This window comes from Typopeltis vanoorti, chromosome 18 (genome assembly GCF_054136105.1).
Source record: "Typopeltis vanoorti isolate ZY-2024b chromosome 18, IOZ_Tvanoo_1.0, whole genome shotgun sequence".
Classification (NCBI taxonomy): Eukaryota; Metazoa; Arthropoda; class Arachnida; order Uropygi; family Thelyphonidae; genus Typopeltis; species Typopeltis vanoorti.
The window spans coordinates 83,372,136-83,395,930 of NC_143566.1; the positions used below are offsets into that span (position 1 = coordinate 83,372,136).

General features: G+C 35.0%; 1 protein-coding gene across 2 annotated transcripts in view; it reads right to left on the reverse strand.

Annotated features, from left to right (window-relative positions):
• Positions 1 to 23,795, reverse strand: part of LOC150096867 (terminal nucleotidyltransferase 4B-like) — a 239,884-nt gene that overhangs the window by 186,727 nt on the left and 29,362 nt on the right. For both annotated transcript variants that reach the window (XM_090408317.1, XM_090408319.1), the window contains exon 2: positions 17,051 to 17,174. In XM_090408317.1, coding sequence (XP_090264443.1) covers positions 17,051 to 17,174 — 124 coding nt within the window. The remainder of the gene's footprint in view (positions 1 to 17,050; positions 17,175 to 23,795) is intronic.

The following is a 23,795-nucleotide window of genomic DNA, read 5'->3' on the forward strand; positions in this document are numbered from 1 at the left end:
ATCCCTGTCGGACCCCTTGGTTTATCTCTCTTGTATATGATAGCTCATGATTTAATCTTATTTGTATTTGATTATTTTCATATATACTTGTGACTTTTAGGATATTATTTGGTATTTGTCTTTCTTTTAATATGTTTCTTTTAACTTTGTCAAATGCTTTTTCAAAGTCAATAAATGCAATGTGTGTTTCTAAATTATATTCTCTTCTTTTCTCTATTATTAATTTTAGGCAAAAGGCTGGGTCTATACATGATCGTTCTTTTCTAAATCCATTCTGTACTTCTAGAATAAAGTTTTCGGAATATTTCATTAGTTTGTTATTTAAGATTCTGCTATATATTTTGTAACAGGAATTTAGTATACTGATACCTCTATAGTTTTTAGGGTCATCTCTATCACCTTTCTTAAAGATAGGAATTACAATTGCTTTTTTCCATTCTATTGGGGGGATACCAATTGAGTAAATTTTATTTAAAAATAATAAGTCTTTCTTTGAATTTTGTTCCTGCATATTTATATAGTTCTGAACCTAGCTTATCTTCTCCAGGTGATTTTCCATTTCTTGTTTCTTTCAGGCTGATTTCTAATTCTTCTTCAGTTATTTCCTTTTCATTTTTGTTAATTGTTTGCCAGTTGTCTTTTTTAAAATATTTGTCTGTCCACAGTTCTGTGTAGTAATTTAGAAATTCTTCTAATTTCAATTCAGTGTTTAATTTTATGTTTTCTTTGGTATCTGCATTTAGTTGTTTCAAAATCTTTTATACATTGGGTCTTATTTTATATAAATCATGTTCTAAATTAGAAACAAATTTATTCCATGATTCTCTATGTCTTTTTCTGACTTCTCTTTTAGCTATGGCTCTTATTCTTTTATATTCTATTTCATCTTCTAATCTTTTACTGCTTAACCATTTGTGATAGGCTTCTTTTTTCTTTTTGATTATTTCTTTGATTGTATCATCCCAGATTTTCAGTTTTTTTCTTTTATTGAATTTTTTGGTCTTTCCTAAGCATTCATTTGCTGCTGCATTTAATATCGTTTTTATATTAAGCCATTCTATTTCTATTTCTTCATTTTGTTTTATTTTAGCTAGATATTGGTTAATTCTTTGTTCATATAGCCATTGCACATTTGTGTCATTCAATAGTCTAGTTTTATAAACAAATGTTTCAATTTTTCTTTCTGTTTCTGTTCTTGTCACAATAAACATATATAGTGAAAATGAGCGAAATATATCATCACAGATTGATTCAAAATTTATCCTCATTTTGAAGAATTCCAATTATTCCTCCATGTTAAGAAATGAATAAATAAAAAAAAGTTTCCATGGATGGCCCCTTGTTCTTCCACCACCAACAACCGTTGTGAAAAATTTCTTCTAAATTAATCTTGTAAAAACCCCTCAGTAATTTGAATGTCTCAATCATATCACCCCTTTTCTGCCTATCAACCAATTCTCATAAGTTCATTCCACAGACCAGCTACCATCTCGGTCACTCACTTCTGGATTCTCTCCACCTCCTCCCCATCACCAAGAAACCCTGGCACCCAGATCTGCACAATAAAGAGGAACAGTAACCTGCCTGTCAAAGTATTCTTCAGTAGCCAAGTGATCTGATTTAGCCACTTTTGCTATGTGCCCCCTAAACTTTAACTCCCTATCCACTAACACCCCCAAGTGTCTGGCTTCATCAATTTCCTGGAGTACGGTTCAACCAATGTGGTATACTGCTGATAATCTTTTTACCCCCCCCCCCTCCAAATGCATAACTTTACACTTTGCCACATTAAACTGACATCCTTTCTCCTTAGCCCAGTGTGCCAATCTATCCAAATCATCCTGCAAAATTTTGACATCATGTGTATTCACTATTACTCTCTCTACCCAACTTTGTATCATTGGCAAATAACTGAACAGTTCCTCTCAGATCCTTCCCTATATCATTAATGAACAAATTAAATAGCAGTGGTCCAAGAACAGAACCCTGCAGCACACAACTAGTCACAGGCCATCTTTTGGACTACTCCTGAATAAACTACTCTCTGATATCTCTCCATCAACCACCCTCCTATCTAACTCACCAACCCTATATCCATCCCCATGTGCTGCAGTTTACTGATTAGAATTCCATGTGGTATCCTGTCAAAGGCCTTTGCAAAGTCCAGCAGTGTCACTGTAAACCAATTATCCTTATCCAATTCAACTGCCATTGTATTATAAAACGTGAGCAAGTTACTGAGGCACGATCTACCTTTCACAAAACCATGCTGCCCACCCCCACATACAGTACCCCATTTCCATCTATCCATTCCTGTATTTTGCTCTTGACCAACTTCTCCAAAACTTTGACGACTCCTGATATGCTAATCGGTCAGTAATTTGCAACAGCAGTGTTGGAGTCTCCATTATGCAATGGAACTATTTTCCCCTCTTTCCACTGGCTCGGGACTAACCCAGAGCCGAGACTTGGATTACACAATATGGTCAAGGGCACTGACAATTCCTTTGTCACTTCACGTAAGACTCGAGCTGGTATACCATCCCATCCGACAGATGTATTCACATTAAAGTTCTGCAATATTCTATTTAACTTCAGTTCAAGTTATTTCCTATTTCCTATAGCCATCGGTTCCCCTCATTCCTGCAATATCACCGACTGGATGATATACTCTTGCAATTTCGACTGATTCAGTTACTTTCCTACCATTGGCATTCCTTAAAATCATTCTGCCGTATACATTTTTTCTTTTACTTGCAGCATATCGAAAGAACTGTAAATTATAATATATTTATATTTATTTATTTTTAAATCCTGGACATTATGGCTAGTGCTGTTTGTTGCCATTTTTCAAATGAACTGCACTGATACAATAGCAAACAACCCCTCTGCCCAGTAACAGGCTGAAAGTTATATGAAATTATCATTACCAAGAAAGAACACATCCCAGAAGGCCAATTGAAGAATCCCAAGATAGCTCCGTATTATACCAGAAATTTTTGTTTTCAACCTTTTCATTGTTTTACCCATTCTGATAGTCTATATAAATTATCCTGCAAACTATCCATGTCGCCTTAATTCACTATTACTCTACCTAATTTTGCATCATCAGCAAACAACTGAATATTTCCTTTCAGGTTATTTCCTATATCATTTATGTACAAATTAAACACTACTTAATTTTAAGTAGTGGTCTTAGCACTGAACCTTGCAACACAATACTAGTCACCAGCTTTCGCCTGGATTCTGTTCCTCCATATACCAGTTTTTTGATATCTGTACAGGACTATCGTCTTATCCACATAACCAGTGTCTTATCTATCTTCATTTGTTCTAATATGAGCAACAGAGTTCCATGTGGCATTCAGTCAAAGGTCTTTGCGAAATCAAACAGAATCTTCATGTAGCCATTTCCTTTATCCAACTCAGCTGTCATTATCATAAAAAAGTTAGTAAATTACTAAGATATGACCAACCCTTCACAAAGCCATGTTGCTCCTCATAGCATATTATGTTCTTATCTACCCATTCTTGAATTCTCTTTCTAACCAATTTTTTCATTACTTCTACCACCAATTTATCGTCAAAACTGTCTACTCTACTAACATTCACTTTGTTCTTGCCACTTAACTGGCACTTGCTGTCAAAACACTTAATACTCTTTCACCAGTTTCGCTCTCCTTCCATAAATTCTTTAATTTTGTGATAAATGCATCTCTCACACACACACTGCACTGTACGAAATCATCCAACAATGAAGTCTCTGCTGTGTTCTACCATCATTAACACATACTGACAATATTGTATTTAAACAAAAAACATGTTCATTTCAAACTAAATAACTCAGTCAATGACACACCCATATAAAACAAAAATTATGAGTTAAAATACTATTATTAACTAAACCATGAAAAAATGACTTCTCTTTTGGCAGCGGTAATAACAACAGAACACACAATGCACCTTCTTGCAGTCTTTTTTAAGGAATGTAAACTTTACACAAGTTCATCATAATAAATAAGGTAAATTATTAGTCACAAATTTCTTAAACATGCTGCCAGCATCAGCTATGTATGTGGCTCAGCATAAAAATACATGAAATTACAAAAACTGCTCATTCCCTGATCTTGTGAATTTGCAGAAGGTACTTATTTGAGTTTATAATGGAGTACATATGCAAGATATTTTGTTATTATGATGGTTTAATATTTCTCGCCACACCTTGAATCGCAAAAGACAGCTTTAAGCATTCTCTAAACCAGTGCTTCCCAAACTTCTAGATGTCGGGGGGGGGGGCTTTGCAAAAATTAAAATATTTCACGGCCCCCACTCGGAAAAAAATCATAATAGAGAGATATATTATTATACTATTTATTGTATTTATATTCAATACAAAACATACACAGCAAATATTGCAAAAATCAAATGCATATATTACATTTTTTGCCTCTTACCGTTTGGTTCTGAAGACAATGCGGGCTGTTCTGGTAAAATATGAACTACTGTCTTTTTTTTGAGTCTGTTTCTGCTTCTTCTAATTGTTTGAGGGAATTTTTAAATTTTTTTTTTTTTAATCGGCCACTTATCAATCTCAGGGTTAAATTTTTTAACGTAGAATAGATCGAATAATATCACCACTTACCGATACTGGCACATCACAGACTGATAACATGAAATTAGTGAATATTACCTGAATTACCTGAGTAAGGGAATCCCCAGACCAGGAACATTTTTCTCTTTTGTCACTTTTTTACAGTAATTAAGCTTAACGCGAAACATTACATATATATATATATATATATATTATTATATATAATGTTTTGTTTCAGTCTATACAGCATAGTTTCTGTATGAGGGGACATGTGATTCATTAATTAGTATGTTTTTATCCCAGTTGTCTCTAATTGCACTGTTTGTTGAAAAATATATTACACAGACTCCTCATACCTTATTCACTGGCATAATAAAAGTACTTGCTTTTATTGCCTCTGCAGTATAGTGGTTGTTAGGGAGGGCGTGTTGTTTACCACTGCAAGTGAGTTACTATCTCCCCACAAGAACTTGTTTAAGCTTTTCTTCATGTGTGAAGTATATGCGAAACTTTTATTGGTAACAGAAAACTAGCTCGGATGACAGTGATAATATAAAACGAGTTTTGATATGTATATAAAGTCAATATCAACAGTCCCTGATTACGAACGCATGATGAAAGGGACAGGAAGATTTGGAGCTTCCCTGGAGAGCATTCAAAGTAAATACAATTAACTACTGCTTTGAAATGAAACATATGAATAAGCAATATTTACTAATATTCATTAAATGCCGAAATATGCAGGAAGCAAAGTTTGTGAACTAACATCAATGTGTCAATTTTTCCATTAAAATATAAAAAATAACAAAAAAGAAATAATAAAAGTTAAATACGTTTCTTTTAAAATAAAAAAAATCTACTTAGTCTTAAAACATTTTAAATTTGTTTTCATTATTTCACGCCCCCCAAGGGGGCTGCGGCTCACAGTTTGGGAAGCGCTGCTCTAAACCACATCCCAAAATTTGTGTTTCAAGTATGAATATGCTACAAAATGTTTAGAGCCTAAGTTTTACTGAGGATGCAGACCTGATAACTGAAGGAAAAACCACAAGCAATTTTCATAATTTTATACACCTGTTCATTCTTAATATCTTCTACCTAACAATATACTGATGCTGTCAATAATTAAGACATTTATAATGATTTGCTTTATCCATTGCAATAATATAAAAAAAGGGAGACTCAATTCAAATGAAACCTGTGGGGAAATCACCTGCATACATTGAGGACGCTATTATGTAGCAACAAGTATGAACTTGCTGCTATATATTGTCAACTCAAAATACTGTTTTGTCTAATTCAGCCAAATCTACATGGTTGCTTTAAAAAAAAAAAAAAAAAAAAAAAAACTTTCATAATAGGCTGTTTTTTACATATCTAATTTAGTTTAAGCAAAATGTACAATCAACAAATGTTTAATTTATATCTGCCTCTTGTACAGTGGCATAGCTAAGGGGATGCGGCCTGCCCCGGGCAGCACTTTGAACTTTTTTTTAACTTTTACAGTTAATTCTAAAATACAGTCTTGAGAACTCACTTCCAAATATTGTAATACTACTGCAAATTTTCCTCACAATTGCTGTAACTGTTGCTAGTTGTGATAGGAATTTTTCTAAATAAAATTTGATTAAGAATTACCTACATTACTATGAAATAGACTTCGCCAATGTCATCGATGATTTTGCAAACAGAAAAGCAAGAAAAATAACATTTTAGAATGTTGAAATTAAAGTTTTACTTCAAAAATAAACATATTGTTTTAATTTATTTCCATATCCGTCGTTTTGACTGGTATTTCTGGTGTGTATTGAGAGGGATGGCAACAGCTCTAGCTATGCCACTGCTCTTGTAATGTATATTTTTGTATTTCTCTTTTCATGTTATGCACCTGAAGAAATTTTCTAAGAAAGCAAAACTTGTTGTGCTATTGAGTCTCGCTTTTTTTTTTTTTTTTAGCTTCAAGAACACTTGAAGCTAAAAAAAAAAAGCTGCACACTAGATCTTACAGAAAAGAAAGAGTTTACTTTGAGATTTTTGTTGCCAGCAGATTCATGCCAATTGTACTAAAATCATTGAACTGGTGCTCAAACTCCTAAACACCCTCAGCCAGCCATATTTCTGTCTCCTGTACCTCCAAACCACTAACACAACTCGTAAACTTCGTCGAGCACATGGATAGCCTGGAACAGTGCCTTATGTTTGACAAAACCTTCTCCTGGAAAATTAACACAATAAAAATTAAAAAAAAAAATCTCAAAGCAATCCATGATCAGCATCTGAAACATGCCTACTGCAGAGAACACCAGCAAGCTTCGCTATCTCATTGCTTCATCAATTCAAGACACAATCAAGGCAGAAAATAAGTACAATGCCATCACCCTAAACCTCCATCTGGAAACTGATGCAATATCGACCCCAAGAAAATTGCCAGGTGTCACCGTTCTGCAATTAATAAAAGTGATCTGTGATACCCAAACAAGCCGATCGGCATTCATATCAGCCACAAACAGCAAGTCAGAAAACCTGCCAGATCTGACCTATGCACAGTGCGAAAGAAAAGTGGCAACTAAGAAAAAAAACATGGACAATCAATTACAAAAAAAGGGATACTAATGACAAAATCAAACTGTAAACAGCCACTGTGAAAACCTGATCTCAAACAAAATTCACAGAACCTCCCAGATCAATTTCACAAATATATGCTGTCTCAGTTCTAATCTTAACATTATTCTGTTCACTTCCACCTTCTGTCTGCAAAACCTCACCTACTCTTCCTACACAAATCTCAACCTCCTCAAACACCACCCATCTCTGCTTTCCCAACTACTATACAAACTAACTTGTTTCACCTCAGAGGTGGGGTCTGCACATATGTTCACTCCAATATACCATGCCAGAGAGTATCCACATTGGAATCACCCAAATTTGACCACCTCTGGCTGAAAATCACCCTTCCCCATTCTACAAATTAATATGCTGTTTCTACCATTCTCCTATTGCCAACAACTACCCTGAACTCTTCAATCTCCAATCCAACTCTCCAAACAGTGAAGTCATCTTCCTTGGAGACTTAAATGTAGCTAGCTGCCTACTTACAACTGCAGATCAAGTAGGTAGAGAGGCCGAGACTTTTGCAAATACAAATGATCTGATACATATACCATGCCGACCGGAATATCAGACAATCCCAACCACTCCTCAAACACTTTGGATCTCTTTCTCACAAAAGTATGCTGAATGTTGTCTGCTCTCTGGGCAACTCAGACCACAATTTAGTGCAGATCTCAACCCCCCCCCCCCCCCCCCCACACACACACCATGGAGCAACACATACATAAATACTCTCATTCAAGCATTGTATTGTTAGATCTTGAATGGGAGAATTTATAAAAAATTAATTAATTCAATTAATTAACAAGTCTAACATATCAACAAGGAGAAACTTGTACTTAAGTTATCAAAAGGATTGTAAATAGGGCTATAAATACAAAAGAAAACTTGTTTATTAAAATCTAAGTAAAGATTTCCAGTTTGTAAAATGTAACTATAAAAAGGTATTCTATGTAAAATGAAATGTTTATCAAAGTGTAAACAAAAGTCCAAAGTTCGCAGGCGAACTGTTCGAGTGAACGTTTGGCTTGAGGCATAAGCATTTACACGGAAAGTGGTGCTACTTTGTTTTCCTGGAAGATGTGGTGTACCGGATCATCTTGCGGACAAAGGAGACGAGTACCGTGCAGAAGAACACGGCAATACAGAGGGTGCCAAGGATGCAGAATAAAAAGGGTTTGCTCCCCTCACGCAAGGCTTTTTTTTGTTTTGTTCTCCTGACCCTTTCCGGGTGTTTTACGTGGTCGGACGTTGGCTCTCTCTCTCTCGCCTCCTGATGGATTCAGGATCACCCTGAGATGTTAGATGTCGGCACCCGCAGTTCAAGTGCCCTGACTAGCTATCTCCCTGGGATGGAATAGCTGAATCGGCAGCTCTGATGATAAAGTCCTAGCGAAGGATAAGCGGCATCAGAACCAGACAGATGTAGACACATCGCAGATGTTCGGTAAAGCCAAGTAGGTTGACTTCTATGAGTAACCACGATGAGTAACTGATCCCAATTCAAGGAAAAAGAATCGGGCTGTGTAAAACGAAAATGTGAATTAGGTGACGGATCTATTATTCTTCCCAAGAGATGATAACGTACAGAATTTTGTTATTCCTTTCCCACTTAGAGTGAAGAAATGTTATATTGTTAGTGAGCAAGGACAATGTAGTACAGAACTCTTAGGTGATTATCAATGATAGCAGTAGCTTAACTCCACTGAGCATTTTGTTAGAGAAAGTTTATGGATGACTTTGACAGGTATTTTATGTAAATAACTAACGTAATTTAGAAGAGAACTGAATGGATGAAATTTAAGACTTGTATAATGTGTAGTTTAATGCTTAATCTTATAGAAAGAGCGAAGGATTGTATCCATTTATGTTTTAGTTGGTTTAACTAGTTCTTTACTTTAGAATGATATAAAATTGACTGAATGCATGAATGTAAATGTATAACATCAAGATCTCAATAAATGTGCTTTGTGTTTTCTACCTGACATTAACCTGAGAATGAATTCAAATTACCACTCATAAAATCAGAACCTATGCAGAGTAGAATATATGTTTAAGAGCCACAATTGCAAATGATATTAAACATAGTTGATATTGATAATTTCAGTACTAAGAATAAGTGTCAGGTTCTTCACCTCTGTATATTATCTGAGAGAGTTTCCCTGGTTAAGAATTCCTTCTTAACTTCTAAAGATATTGGCTGGAGCAGCGTAACAAATAAATTTGCCAGTATCTGATCGGGAGACAATCTCAGACAGTAATTACAAAGGATTTTGTCCCTAACAAAAAATAAACCCTTTGTCTGAGTAACTGATACACGTGATTAATCTAGTAATCAGCCAAATATATAGATAGTCTTTCTATATCGTGTACTGAAGGCAAAATTAGATCTAAATAAGGAAAAACAAGTATAAATTAAAATTAAGCCACGAAAGTGGTGACGTAACAGTATGGCATTACCAGAAAGCCAAGTAGGATTGCAACTTCATCTTCTTTGGAGATTTCAATGTAGCTGGTTACCTACTTACAACTGCACAGACCAAGCAGATAGAGAGGCTGAGACTTTTGCAATCATAAAATTCAGGTCACCTGAACGAACTCTATGTGCAAAAGAACCACCAAAATATCACTAATTAGCATGGAAACATTTATTCCCCCACTTGATCCTAAATTCTTGTCTCCTATCTAGCCTTAATTCTTCCACAGGTACCAAGGCTGTACAAAAGAAGTCAGGGTCAGGCAAACCACAACTGGCTTGCATCCAAAATTCCAACTTCCTATACAGCCTACATCAAAGCCCGGAGCTGAAAGAAAATTATCACCACATCGAAAACTGATTTTGAGAGAGCTAAAAGCAAAAACTTGCATCCTGCCCAAACAGCAGCCATGCCTTCTGGGCTCTAGCTAAAGCTATTGACGATATGGTACTATTGCATCATTACCCATAGAAAAAGCCAACCTCCTGGTTTCCTATTACAATTCTTGCATATCTGATCACGGTAAGTCCTTCAACCATTCCAAACATCCAACACTGAATACTACTGCATCTAATCTTTCGCAGAAAGAGATCAAACCTACAAAACACAGCTCTGCATTATTTCCCACAAAAGCGAATCCTGTTCTTTTTCAAATGTAAATAAGTTCCTTATCACCAATTTGTGATACTAACATACTATAGGCTGATCAACTTCTTGTGGATAGAATCTCAATTAAAAAAAAGCTAATTCCAGTTGCAAGATGGTAGGCTACCATGCAAGTGTGGTCCAAAACAATTGTCCATAAGTTATTCGTTTCTTGCAAGCAAAAGGGGCTTCACTAAGTAACGTTCATAGTAAACTGAATGCTGTGTATGGCATAAAGGTGATGTGAAAGAAGCAGGTATCTCTTTAGTGCAATAAATTTAAAGCAGGCCATAGGGACATTGAAGATCAACATTGGGAAGGCAGGCCTTCATTGAGCAAGACCAAAGACAACATTCCATTCTTAAGTGAAGGCACTACACACACACTAAACTATTGTTAGTTCTCATAGAGATGATCAATATTCCTTAGTAAGAAATAATCATTGACTAATGTAAAATCTAGTAAAAATAACTTCCTCTGTCATTTATTAAAAATTCCTCTTTTGTCAGAGACTAGACAGAAACCTAACAGGGAATAAATTCTCTGATAGGTTTAGCACTACATGAAGAACTTACATAGTTACTAACTTCCTATCAACAATTTTCCTCCAAATCAATCTATTATCTGTTAAGACTCCAACATTATCAGATCTTATATTTCTGTCTTCTAAGGTACTTTTTACTGTATCAATCTACCCTATATCTCTGTCTTCTTCTGATCTTTTTCCTGCCAAGCTGGCAGAGAACACTTGTTTTGCTAATCTTTCCTCTCCCATTCTGCTTAAGTGACAATATCACCTGAGATTAGCTCTGCTAACACATTCCTGGATGCTAATAATATTAAGTTCTTTCCTAATATCCGGTTTTTAATATGACATTGCCACTGATGCCATCAGTTCACCCCTCTAATCTTTCTCAGGACTCTCATATCTGTGGTCTCTAGTCTTTCGTCGTTTTATTTGTAACCCAGCTCTCAAATCCATAAGTTAAAATTGGTTTGAACACTATCTTGTATACAGCTAATTCAGTGTTTTGACTAGCTGCTCTCTTATTCCATATAAATTTATCCAGCTGACTTCCTACCATACCAGCTTCGTCGATCCTGTTGTCTATTTCCATATTTAATTTACTGTCTTCACTAAAAATTGGCATATGTAGCAGAAATGTTTTACTTGTTCTGTAGGTTCTCCATTCAATATGCATTTGATATTTTTGTTAGGTCATCGTTTTTGCCTATAATTCACCTCTATTCTTCTTTGTGCCTACTGAGATATAACTTCTAAACTGACCTTCTGGGGCAGTTTCCCATTTTGAGCTCTGACAAAATTAATCTGTTTATGCTGCACCAGTCAGAGCTCTAAGATAGAAATTGTTATCCAGAGAAACTTTCCCAGAAATCAAGTAATACTTTATCTAGTTTAAGTAGGTAAGTAAATTCAGAGTTCTCAGTATACAGTCATGGCCTTGACAATCTTAAATTTCCCCTTTTCCCTCTAAGCATATGTTCGATATTTTCGTGAGTGGTAAAATTCAATCTCTTACTCAGGTATACATGGGAAAGCATGTTTATTAATTATCTAAGAACTTTACAATTTGAACAACACATATATTCAAAGCTAATCAAGATCAATACTAAATTACAAGTAAAGCAAGGCAATGGTAATCAACCAGGAAGTTATTTATACACACTCATGATTCATCTAAATCACAAATATGGCTCTCGATATCAAACTAGATTACTGCTACTAACGGCCCATATACATTAACTCGGGTTTAGACAATTTATGAACGTAGACTACCAGTCCAATTCAATCAACATAACACAGGAAACTGTCTCTAAAATCTCACTATCTTCTTTTATAATCTCTGTCCATTTTACACATTTGTCACTAATAGATAATACATAAAATGAAGATTTGTACGTTACCACCTTGTTAGACGATTTCTCGATCCTTCTGTCTGTTCTTTGTTATGAATTGTCCCTCTGTATGGTGATCTGCCACCACGTGGAGTCACATGCTCGTCCCGAATTAGCCCCTTGTTTCTTCTGCGCTTATGAACTTTTCGTGTCTTTGCTTTTAACACAATTTACATTCAAAGTGAATCCTTTGCTCTCATTGGTTAGAACCAGACTGATGGCCAAAACTCGAAACACTGCCATCATCTCGTGCTAAACTTCTTCGATTCGCGCCACTTAGCAACTGGAAACATGTTACCCGCCATGCCGTCTTATCTGATATCAGCCATGCTGACCCGCTTCGGAACTACGAGCCAGAAACCCACGTGACCGGGGAACACCACAGGAACTAAAAGAGTTTCAAGACATGCGAGTTCCTTTTTAAACTCTTCTATAGCGTCCTCTTCCGTACTCCAAGCTTGTCCACGACGCTTTCCTATTTGCTGTCACCGAATGATGTCGCATCCTCGCTGAACGAGGATCGCTCTCTTCGGGCGCCTTCCACGAATGCCTACTCATCATTCATCACGTCACATTTGGTGGCCAAACTGCAACCTTTGAACTTTTGTTCGCACGACAATATGCAATTTTATACATGGCATAGTTTAATATTGATGTTTTCGAAAGTTTAAAATTTCCATCTATCTTAGACAATACTTTAAACATAGTACAATGTAATACTCATTTCCTTCTTAGATTTCATTTTAATTTAGGATTCAATTTCTTCCTTTATATTTTAATTCCTTTCTTAAGCAAAGTTAACATCTGCATTTTCACATATTATGTCCGTTTTGCCAAGAGTACAAGTGTGCTTTTGCTTGATATTGTTGTTCTTGTTAAATCTTGAAGGGTGCAGTTCTATTCTTGATAGAACCATCTTTCAAGATCTAACATTTTCAATGTTTCTGCCTATTTTCATTGTATTTGTCTTGCTATTGCTGATATTCACACCAAATTTATTACGACGGTTATTCAATTTATTCAGGGAATCTTGCAGACTTGTATAAAATTATAACATCATCTGCATAAAGTAGAGCTGAGATTAAAATCTCCAATTATGATATCAGGTTTAACATCACTTTCCTTCATAATGTGATCTATATGGATAACGAATAACAGAGGGGATAATTTACATCATTGTCTGAAACCAGATTTAATATCAAACCATCTTCCTGTACTTCCTTCAATTCTAACTGTTGACTTGCAACTGAAATACAGACTAAGTACTGCTTGATATAATGCCCCATTGACACACCATATAACTGGCACCTTGTCGTATGCCTTTTCCAGATTGACAAAACTTAAATACAGATCTTTGTTATATTCTCATGCTTTCTCAACTATTTGTCGTAAAGTGAAGATCTGATACTGACAGACTATTTGGTCTGAATCCAGCTTGTTCTTCACAAAGTTTCCCTTCCACAATCCTTCTCAACCGTTTCTTAAGTAGACTTGCATAAATCTTACCAGGAACATTCAGTAGAGAAATACCTCTGTAATTCTCACATTCAGTTTTATTCTCCTTTTTGTATATGGGTACTTTGAGAGCTCTACTCGAATCATCTGGAATTCATCCCTCTGAACTGTCACTGCAAACCTTTATAGCTCCATACTGTAGCATTTCTGATCAAATATCATCTACTCCTGCTGCCTTTCCACATTTCAGGCTTTTTCTACTTCAAGTATGGATATGTATTTCTGATTGCATACCTCTTCAGTGTTTTTACCACTGTGCTGTCACTGCTTCTTTCATTTAGCAATTTTTTAAAGTAATTACTCCATACATCTTAGGATTGTTAGCTTTATCTTTTTCTGAACTTTTTCTAGAACATTTCTGTTAAGTTTAAGAGCATTTCTTACCACAATGTTTACGTCTTCAAGATGAGCTATCTTTCAGATGCTCTTTTTTAATGCCTGAAATTTCTGACAATGCAAAAAAGTGGTCAAACAAGGATACATTCAAGCATTTTGTAAGCATAGACGCGATTATCACAGTTTAACATCAGGTTAAACAAGTTAACTGTTTAACTTGATCTCATGCAAGTTTCACATTGAAACTGCAAATCCCAATGATGTATTTGGGATTTGCAGTTTCAAAATGGCCTTTCATTCCAATATGGCTAGTGGTTCAGCATAACCTAACACCACCATTAACAATGTTTATTTATCAGATAACTTATTTCATGCATTCCTGGATGTGGACTGTAAACAAGAGAAAATAACTGCCCGGAAAGAATTCAGCCGATTTGTATAAAGCATCTGCAAGCTAGATGGCATGTAGCTCAGTAAGTGGGATCTAACAGCAGACAATATGGTCAGGAAAGAGCAATGGATAAAACATGACTTCGATCTGCCTGTCAGAATAGAGTAAGACTTCCTTAGATAGTAGTGTAAAAATGGGAGATTTTTATATAGCGGACATTATCATAATATTAATCCTGTCTATAGAGATGATCTCTGTTCAACAATTATTTTTTTTTATTTCCGAGTGTACCTATATATGCACAAGGGTTCACTCCGATTGGTGCAATGACCCCCTTTTTTACTATTTCTTTCAGAATCCAAATAATCACCGACTCAAGACAAAATAAACATTTAATATAACAAAAACAATATAGATACAATATAGTTATAGTGGAATAACTGTAGTTAGTTATTCCACTATAACTAACTACAGAATTAATTGAATCCAAGGCCTTTTAAAAATAAACTAACACTTGAGATTATACTAAACACTTTGCACAATGACAAAATGTTCGTAGTCAGTTTCTTTCTCTGTCAAGGCCCTTTTCCGAAGTTATATGACTTTATTCTTCATTTTCACAGGATCTTTCTCATCATTCATGTAGCACACATTAATTCTTCCTAACTCAATTCTGTCTCTTTTTTAGTAGAAATAATAGTTAGATCCGGCATACTTAATACAGATGAAACTTCCTAATCAGAGTTTTCTCGAACATTCCTTTAGAACATAAATAGCAATTTCTTCTTTTATTCACTAATGCTTATTGACAGTTTAACTCTTCCACTTTAAAAAAATTCACAGTGCTACGATTCCCTTTTTAGAACCTACTATAAACCTTCCAATTAGTGTTTCCTCCAATATTCCTTTTAAAACACCTACAGCAATATTTCCCTTTTATTTATCAATACTTATTCCACTTTAAAACTTCATAGTTCCACGATTCCTTTTTCGGAATCTACTATTAATTTTCCTCTGACTGTCACATAAAAAAAATCTCAGTTTCCTCTGAATCTAAATGTCTGCCAGCCTGTGTTCTAATTTTTCTCTCAGAACGATCTCCTGTTTCTCTCTTCGTTACTACGATCCGGAACGCTTTCTGTCAGCTGTCAATCACACATCAAACTTCTCAGCGATCATGCACCCTCCTTGAAAATGGCAAGCGAGAAACTAAATATAATGGCTGACACGTTGTTTCCATTGGCATAACGAGGATATCTCTTCAAAACACAACACTTGATAATTTTAAACTACAATAAAATTGTTTAAAGTAAACAACTATTCAAATCCGGTAAGTATACATAAATTTTTAACTGCTTTACAAATTACTTTGACAAAACAATTTCGATAACGAGCACATCGCAAGTGCCGACAACGTGTGCTATGAAACAAAAACTAATAAACTTACTAACATGAACCATTTGTAAAAATATTCAGAATTTTAAATTATGATTATTTTTACAATAGCAGTGTGGAATACAAAGCTGCTAGGAGAGAAGGGAAGCTGGGTATTTTGTATAGACAACCTACAAAACACTCCAGACAAAGTAATGCCAGGTTTGCATGCTGCATATCAATAATAATCTGATGGATGCTACACCGAATTTCCTAATGAATGGAAAGAATGCTACTCAACTAAGATTTTATTTACAGGGTTCAGTGTCAAGTGTTTTCATCAAAGTAAGAAAGCTGGAATGGGTTGTGTATGTAGAATGCATCCGCAATTTGTATTCCCTGTTGGTGGACAGGATCTGACAATTGAAAGGTACCTTCTCTTGAAGAAACAAATAGTTGTGATAATCATGATCAAGTTTTGACCAGACTGTACACTGTGCAGAGGAAGTAAGGAACAAGGATCTGAACCCCAAGCTGTAGAGTAGCATTTCCTCTATGTCTGCATTGTAAAGGACCAGTTTTAATCAGTATAATTTTTTGTAGCTCCTTAAGTATACATATTCATGAATGTAATGCACTTGCTTACTTAAAAAAGATTTGTGACACCAAAAATCTTTGATGTTAGGCAACATGCCCAGACTAAGCATGTATGACTTTGCTATTAAACAGGAATAAAATAGTTAATTATTTTTTAAACCATTTAGAATTTGATTTTTTCTAGACAGCAATCTTGTCTATGAAAAGATCTTGGAACTGCAGATTCCAAAAAATCTTAAACATATATAATTAAAAAAAAAAAAAAAAAAAACTTATTCTCACTGTAAGACCATCTGTTTAATACACATATGTACAAGAAAGTCGACTGGTTTCACTAGCATACTGTCTAGCTTTGTCAAGACTAAAAAGGTGAAAGAAAATACTGTATTCTTTCGTTTTTTTGCATTTATTATTTTCTTTCATCTTTTTAGTTTTGACAAAGCTAGACATTATACTAGTGAAACTAGGCGACGTTCTTGTAGATATGTGTATTAAACCGATGGTCTTACAATCAGAATAAGTTTGTATGTTTATTTAAGTATATAAAGACCAAATACGAATAGTCTAAATTTAAAAAAAACTTATATTTTAAGTTACCTTTGCTTGTGGCCAATGAGAAAGAATAACCTGCTTGATCCGTTCAACAACATCTAACCTCATATGATGTTCTTCTTGGGAAGGCGACATATACTGGAAGAAATCCTCAATCTCTTCATGTAGCCTTAAATAGAAAAATAAATATATATAATATAATAAATATAATTTAATCCACCTATACCAGAACTTTCTAACTAATGTTATCCTATGACTTAAGTTGTGTAGTTCTGTCAATGGCATTGTCATTACTACTGTTGCATTTTCTTTAAGTGTGTTCTTGTTGTAAAAATTAAATATTCTGGCAATCTGTAAATGCAAAACAGTACTTACTGCAGGAATATCAGTTTCAACCCACAGAAATTCTACATCATCATAAACACAATGCCAATCTGAATTCTAGTACCACTATGCAAATGACTATCCTTTTGGTAGATGGATTATCCAGTTCAAATTTCCTTTTCTGTTTTAATTCTTGATAATTAGATAGGCAACTGATTTTGTCACCATAAAAAAATCTTCAAATTCCCAAAATGGTGATGATAACTTAAATTGATCTTAAGGTGATCACAGCTCCATCCAGCTATTTTCATCTAAGACTAACATCAACATACTAGAGCTTCTGACCAAATGTCCAATCCTCACCTTCAGGTGGTTGTGCCCCATTAGTAGGTACCCAATGGATACCGTACAAAAAAGGATGGGCTGGCAATATGGAACTTAGCCGTCCAAACTGTACTCTTTATTGGCTTAAACCACAAATACAAATAATATAACATGAGATTTCATGCTGGCTGTGGCATCGCTCAGTTAAAAAAAAGCTCCACTGTTTTTGTTGCAAGGAAATCAGGAGAAACAGTGAAAAGTCAACTACTGGAACAAACTCTAACTTCACACGTACAAGGAGAATAAACCCAACTTCAGAAGAACTGAAGATAGGAACCATCAATATACAGAATATTAATGGAAAGGAAATCAAACTGATTACTAACACCATGTTCCAACATAAAAATGTGCACAAATTCACATGGAGAGAAGAGGCTAGGAATAAGAAAAGTCTCATTGACTATGTTATTGTTGATAGTGATGTTTTCTCCCTGGTGCAGGACACCAGAGTGTACAGAGGATTTGAAATTGGAAGTGATCACTATTTAGTCTTGAGCAGGATAAAATTGAATTTCATATTGAAAAGAATAATATGTAAGAAAGTTTTAAAGCGAATAAAAGTTGAGCAGCTCTCAGATGTGAACTGTAGACTAAAATACAGAAATATTATTGAAAAGAAAATGAAAGAGTTTGAGAACAGGAATCAAACCTTGGAGATTCAGTGGCAAACTCTGAAGGAAACATTGATTGATTCTGCCAGAGAGGCATGTGGTGAGGTTGTGTGCAAGGATAAAAAAATCAGAACTCCCTGGTGGACACAGGAAGTTAAAGAGGCAGTGAAGGAAAAGAAGAAAGCATATCAAAAGTTCCTGGCAAATAAATCAGCTTTTACTCTTACAGAATACAGAGACAAATGTAAGAAAGCTAAACAGTGTGTAAAACTAGCTAAACAAAAGTCATGGGAGGACTTTGGCAAGAATATAGAAAATAAATATCAAGAAGGTGGCAAAATATTCTGGAGGTTGTTGAAGAAGCTTAGGAATGGAGGAAAGAGTGCTGTAAAAGGAATTAGAGATGATAAAGGTGAAATGAAAACAGGAGAAAAAGATATCCTTGAAGTATGGAGTAATTACTTTGAAAAACTGCTAAATGAAACAAGCAGTGATGACAGCACAGTGATAAAAAACACTGACCAGGCATGCAGTCAGGAATACATATCCATACTTGAAGTAGAAAAAGCCATCAAAGGCTTGAAATGTGGAAAGGCAGCAGGAATAGATGATATTCGACCAGAAATGCTGAAGTATGGTGGTATAAGAGTCTTACAGTGGCTGCACTGCATAGTTCAGAAAGCCTGGACAGAGGGACGAATTCCCGATGATTGGAGTAGAGCTCTCATAGTACCCATATATAAAAAGGGAAATAAAACTGCATGTGAGAATTAGAGGTATTTCCCTACTGAGTGTTCCTGGAAAGATCTATGCAAGTATACTTGAGAAACGGTTGAGAAGAATTGTGGAAGAAAAGCTTGGTGAAGAACAAGCTGGATTCAGACCAAATAGAGGCTGTCAGGTTCAGATCTTCACTTTACGACAAATAGTCGAGAAAGCATGGGAATATAACAAAGATCTGTATTTAAGTTTTGTCGATTTGGAAAAGGCATATGACAAGGTGCCAAGAGAGAAGCTATTCAATACGCTGCAGTTATATGGTGTCAATGGGGCATTATATCAAGCAATGCTTAGTCTTTATTTGAGTTGTGAGTCAGCAGTTAGAATTGAAGGAAGTACAGGAAGATGGTTTAATGTTAAATCTGGTGTGAGACAAGGATGTACATTATCCCCTCTGTTATTCATTATCTATATGGATCACATTATGAAGGAATGTGGTATTAAACCTGATATCAAAATTGGAGATGTTAATGTCAGCTCTTTGCTTTATGCAGATGATGTTATACTTCTAAATAAATCCGCTACAAGTCTGCAAGATTCTCTGACTAAATTGAATAGCTGTTGTAATAGATATGGCATGAAGGTCAGCAATAAAAAGACAAAGACAATGAAAATAGGCAGAATCATTGAAAATGTCAACTGTGTTGTGAATGGAGAACCTGTGGAACAAGTAAAACATTTCAGCTACTTAGGCACAATTTTTACTGAAGATGGTAAACTAAATATAGAAATAGACAACAGAATCAGCAAAGCTGGTATCGTGGGAAGTCAATTGAATAAATTCATATGGAATAAGAAAGAAATTAGTCGGAATACTAATTAGCTGTATACAAGACTGTGTTCAAACCAATTTTAACTTATGGATCTGAGAGCTGGGTCAGAAGTAAAACACTTGACCAAAGACTAGAGACCGCAGATATGAGAGTTCTGAGAAAGATTAGAGGCCTGAACAGATGGCATCAATGGCAATATCATATTAAAAATGAGGATATTAGGAAAGAACTTGACATTGTCAGCATCCAGGAATGCGTTAGCAGAGCTAATCTCAGGTGGTGTGGTCACTTAAATAGAATGGGAGAGGAAAGATTAGCAAAACAAGTGTTCTCTGCCAGGTTGGCAGGAAAACGACCCAGAGGAAGACCAAGATATAGGTGGTTTGATACGGTACAAAGTGCCTTAGACGATAGAAATATAAGATCTGATAATGTTGGAGTCTTGACAAGTAACAGACTGATTTGGAGGAAAATTGTAGATAGGAAGTTAGTAATGATGTAATTTTTTCATGTAGTACTGTCATATCCTGTACACCCCTTGAGGGTACATGGCAGGAATTTGATGATGATGATGATGAGGAAATCAAACTTGCAGAAGAACCTGCAAAGTACCACATGGACATAATCGGCAGCACCAAAACAAAGATGACAAAACATGGGAGATCAGATTAATAAATAACATATATGGAATGTTATATTTATGCAATAATGATCAAGGAAGGGAAAGAGTAGAAATAGCATTCAACATCAAACATGAAGATAAACTTGACTGGAAGGCAATTTTGAGTAGTTACATGGGCAACCTTTACCACAGGGAAATAGATAATAAAACTAACTTATGCCTATGTTCTCACAGAAGGTACTCAATTAAGGAAGAAGTGGAAAAAAAAAAAAAAAAAAAATAATAGAGCAGGCAGCTGACAAAAAGTGGTCATTGTTGGAGATCTAAACAGCAGAGTAGGAAATGAATCCCATCACACACACACATATATCACATATATAGGAACATACAGGGAAAATTTGGAGAAAAGGGCAAAGCTAATAATAATGGTATTTGCTGGATTCTGCCTCAGGACATGGACAGGTCATTACTAACACACCATATTCCAAAATAAAGATGTGCACAAGTTCATGTGGAGGGGGTAGTGAAGTTGTCTGCAAGGATAGAAAAATAAGAACCCTATGACAGACACAAGAAATTAAAGAAGCAGTCCTGGAAAAGAAGAAAGCATACCAAAAGTTACTAGCAAATAAGTCAGCAGATGCCTTAAAACAGTGTTTCTCAAAGTGTGGTATGCGAAAGGTTGTTGGGGAGGGGGGTAGGTGGCAAATTTTTGGCTATGCATAATTAAAGGAGTCATTATATTTTTCAACAAACAGTGCAATTAGAGACAACCAGGATAAAAACAGCACTAACTAATAAAATACATCCCCCTCGCCAACAGAAATTGCTCTATAGACCAAGCAAAACCATATGTTGCCAGTGGAACACATGGTTTTGCTTGACACCACTCCATCGTTAACGTGTTAAAACTAAGAGATATATAAATATATAGTGAATGTGTTTCAGATGTTATGGAATTCAGCTGAAGGGAATTAACATTTCAACTCAACTGTTGAAATGCTAATTTGTCTTTGGTTTTATAAATCCAAGATTGGATTTATAAAACCCCCAAAAGAGAGCAATATAGCAAATACAAGTAGCTGTAAGCAACAAGAGAACGTTGATATTGCATCTGGATCAAATGAAATTAATAAGAGTGTGTCGTCTGACATCTCTAGAGAACCAACTAGGAAGTGGATTAAAACTCTTCGTAAGTATGATATGAATTACTTGAAATGTGGATTTTCGTGGACGGGAAATGAAGAGGAACCTATTCCAAATTTTGCTCTATTAAAAAGAAATCATATTTTTTGTTTACATGAACATATAAATTCAAATAAAATAGATATTTACATTTTAATTAATATTTTAAATTAATTAATTAGGGGGTACTTGGTAATAATGAAAATTTAAGAAAGGGTACGTGGATATCTGAATTTTGAGAAACACTGCCTAAAAAAATACAGCAAAAAATGTAAGGATTAAGCTATGCATAAAAGTAGCTAAACAAAAGTCACGGAAAGAGTATAGAAGTTAAATGTCAGAAAGGTGGCAAAATGTTCTGGAGGCTATTAAAAAAGCTTAAAAATGGAGAAAAGTGTACTGTAAAAAGGAACCAAATATGATAAAGGTGACAAGAAAACTGAAAATAAGGATATCCTAGATGTTTGGAGTAATTACTTTGAAAGATTATTATACAACACATACTAGATCATTTTCAAGATTACAGATCAATACCTGAGATAAATAAAGCCATCAAAAACATCAACTGTGGAAAGGCAGCTGGAGTAAATGATATTCAACCAGAAATGCTCAAATATGGCGGCATAAAAGTTTTACAGTGGCTACAATCTATAATTCAGAAGGTCTCAATTATGCCGTGGTTCGTATTCTGAATTACTGGAGTAGATCATTCATAGTGCCAATTTATAAAAATGGAAATAAAACAATGTGAGAATTAGAGGAATTTCCTTACTGAGTGTTTGGCAAGATTTATGCAAGCATAGTTTATAAGAGGTTGAGAAAAATTGTGGAAGAGAAACTTGAAGAACAAGCTGGATTCAGGCCAAACAGAAGTTTGCCAAGATCAGATTTTCACTTTAAGACAAATATTTGAGAGATCATGGGAACATGACAAGGCACCCACAGAAAAGCTTTTCAAAACACTAGAATTATATGGGGTAAATGGAACATCACAGAGCAATACAGAGTCTATATTTATCTTGTAGGTCAGCAGTCAGAATTGAAAGGAATACAGGAAGATGGTTTGATGTAAAATTAGGAGTAAGACAAAAATGCACATTATATCCAGTCTTATTCATAATTTATACGGATTGCTTTATAAAAGAAAGTGGCATTAAACCTTATTAGATCAGAGATATGAAACTTAGCTTTGCTTTATGCAGATGATGTACTCCTAAACACATCAGGTGCAAGTTTCCAGGTACTCTAAATCACACAACAGCTGTAACAAAAATTGGGCACAAAAATCAGCAATAAATAGACAAAAATTATGACAATAGGCATGAACATAGAAAACTTCAGCTGCTTTATCAATGGATAACTTATGGAACAAGTAAAAAAATATTTCAGCTATTTAAAGGCCAGTTTTTATTGAAGATGGCAAATTAAATTTGGAAACAGACAAGACAACAGAATAAGCAAAGCCAGTATGTGAGAACCAGCTGAATACATTTATAACAGTGAAATTAGCCAAAACATCAAACTAGCAGTATATAAGACAGTCTTCAAACCAGTTTTAAATTATGGATCTGAGAGATGAGTTAGAAATAAAATACTTGATGAAAGATACAGATCACACTTAGGAGGGTTCTCAAAAAAATTGAGTGAACAGATGGCATCAATAGTAGAATCATATTAAAAACAAAGCTATTAGGAAAGAATCTGACATTGGTAGCATTTAAGAATGTGCAAACACAGCTAATATCCTGTATAACCCATTTAGAAGTCGGTAAGTCTCAATCACATCACCCCCCTCCTTTTCCTGCTTGCTAATGTCTGCATCCACAGAACTGATATTTCATTTATTTATTTATTTTTTACCACACTCTCCCCTGTATCAGAATTGCCACTGAAACCAGATGTGCACACAATAGTCTAAGTGAGGTATTATCAAGGATTTGTAAAGAGACAAAATGACTTCATTATCTTTATATGTCAAGGTTTGTTATAGGATTCCAATTATCCTCTAAGTTGTATTTGTGATCTTTGCTTTATGGTCCTTGAACTTCAACTTCCTATCTACTACAACTAGATGATCCCTAGCCTGGTCACTTTATTCAAATCTTTCCACA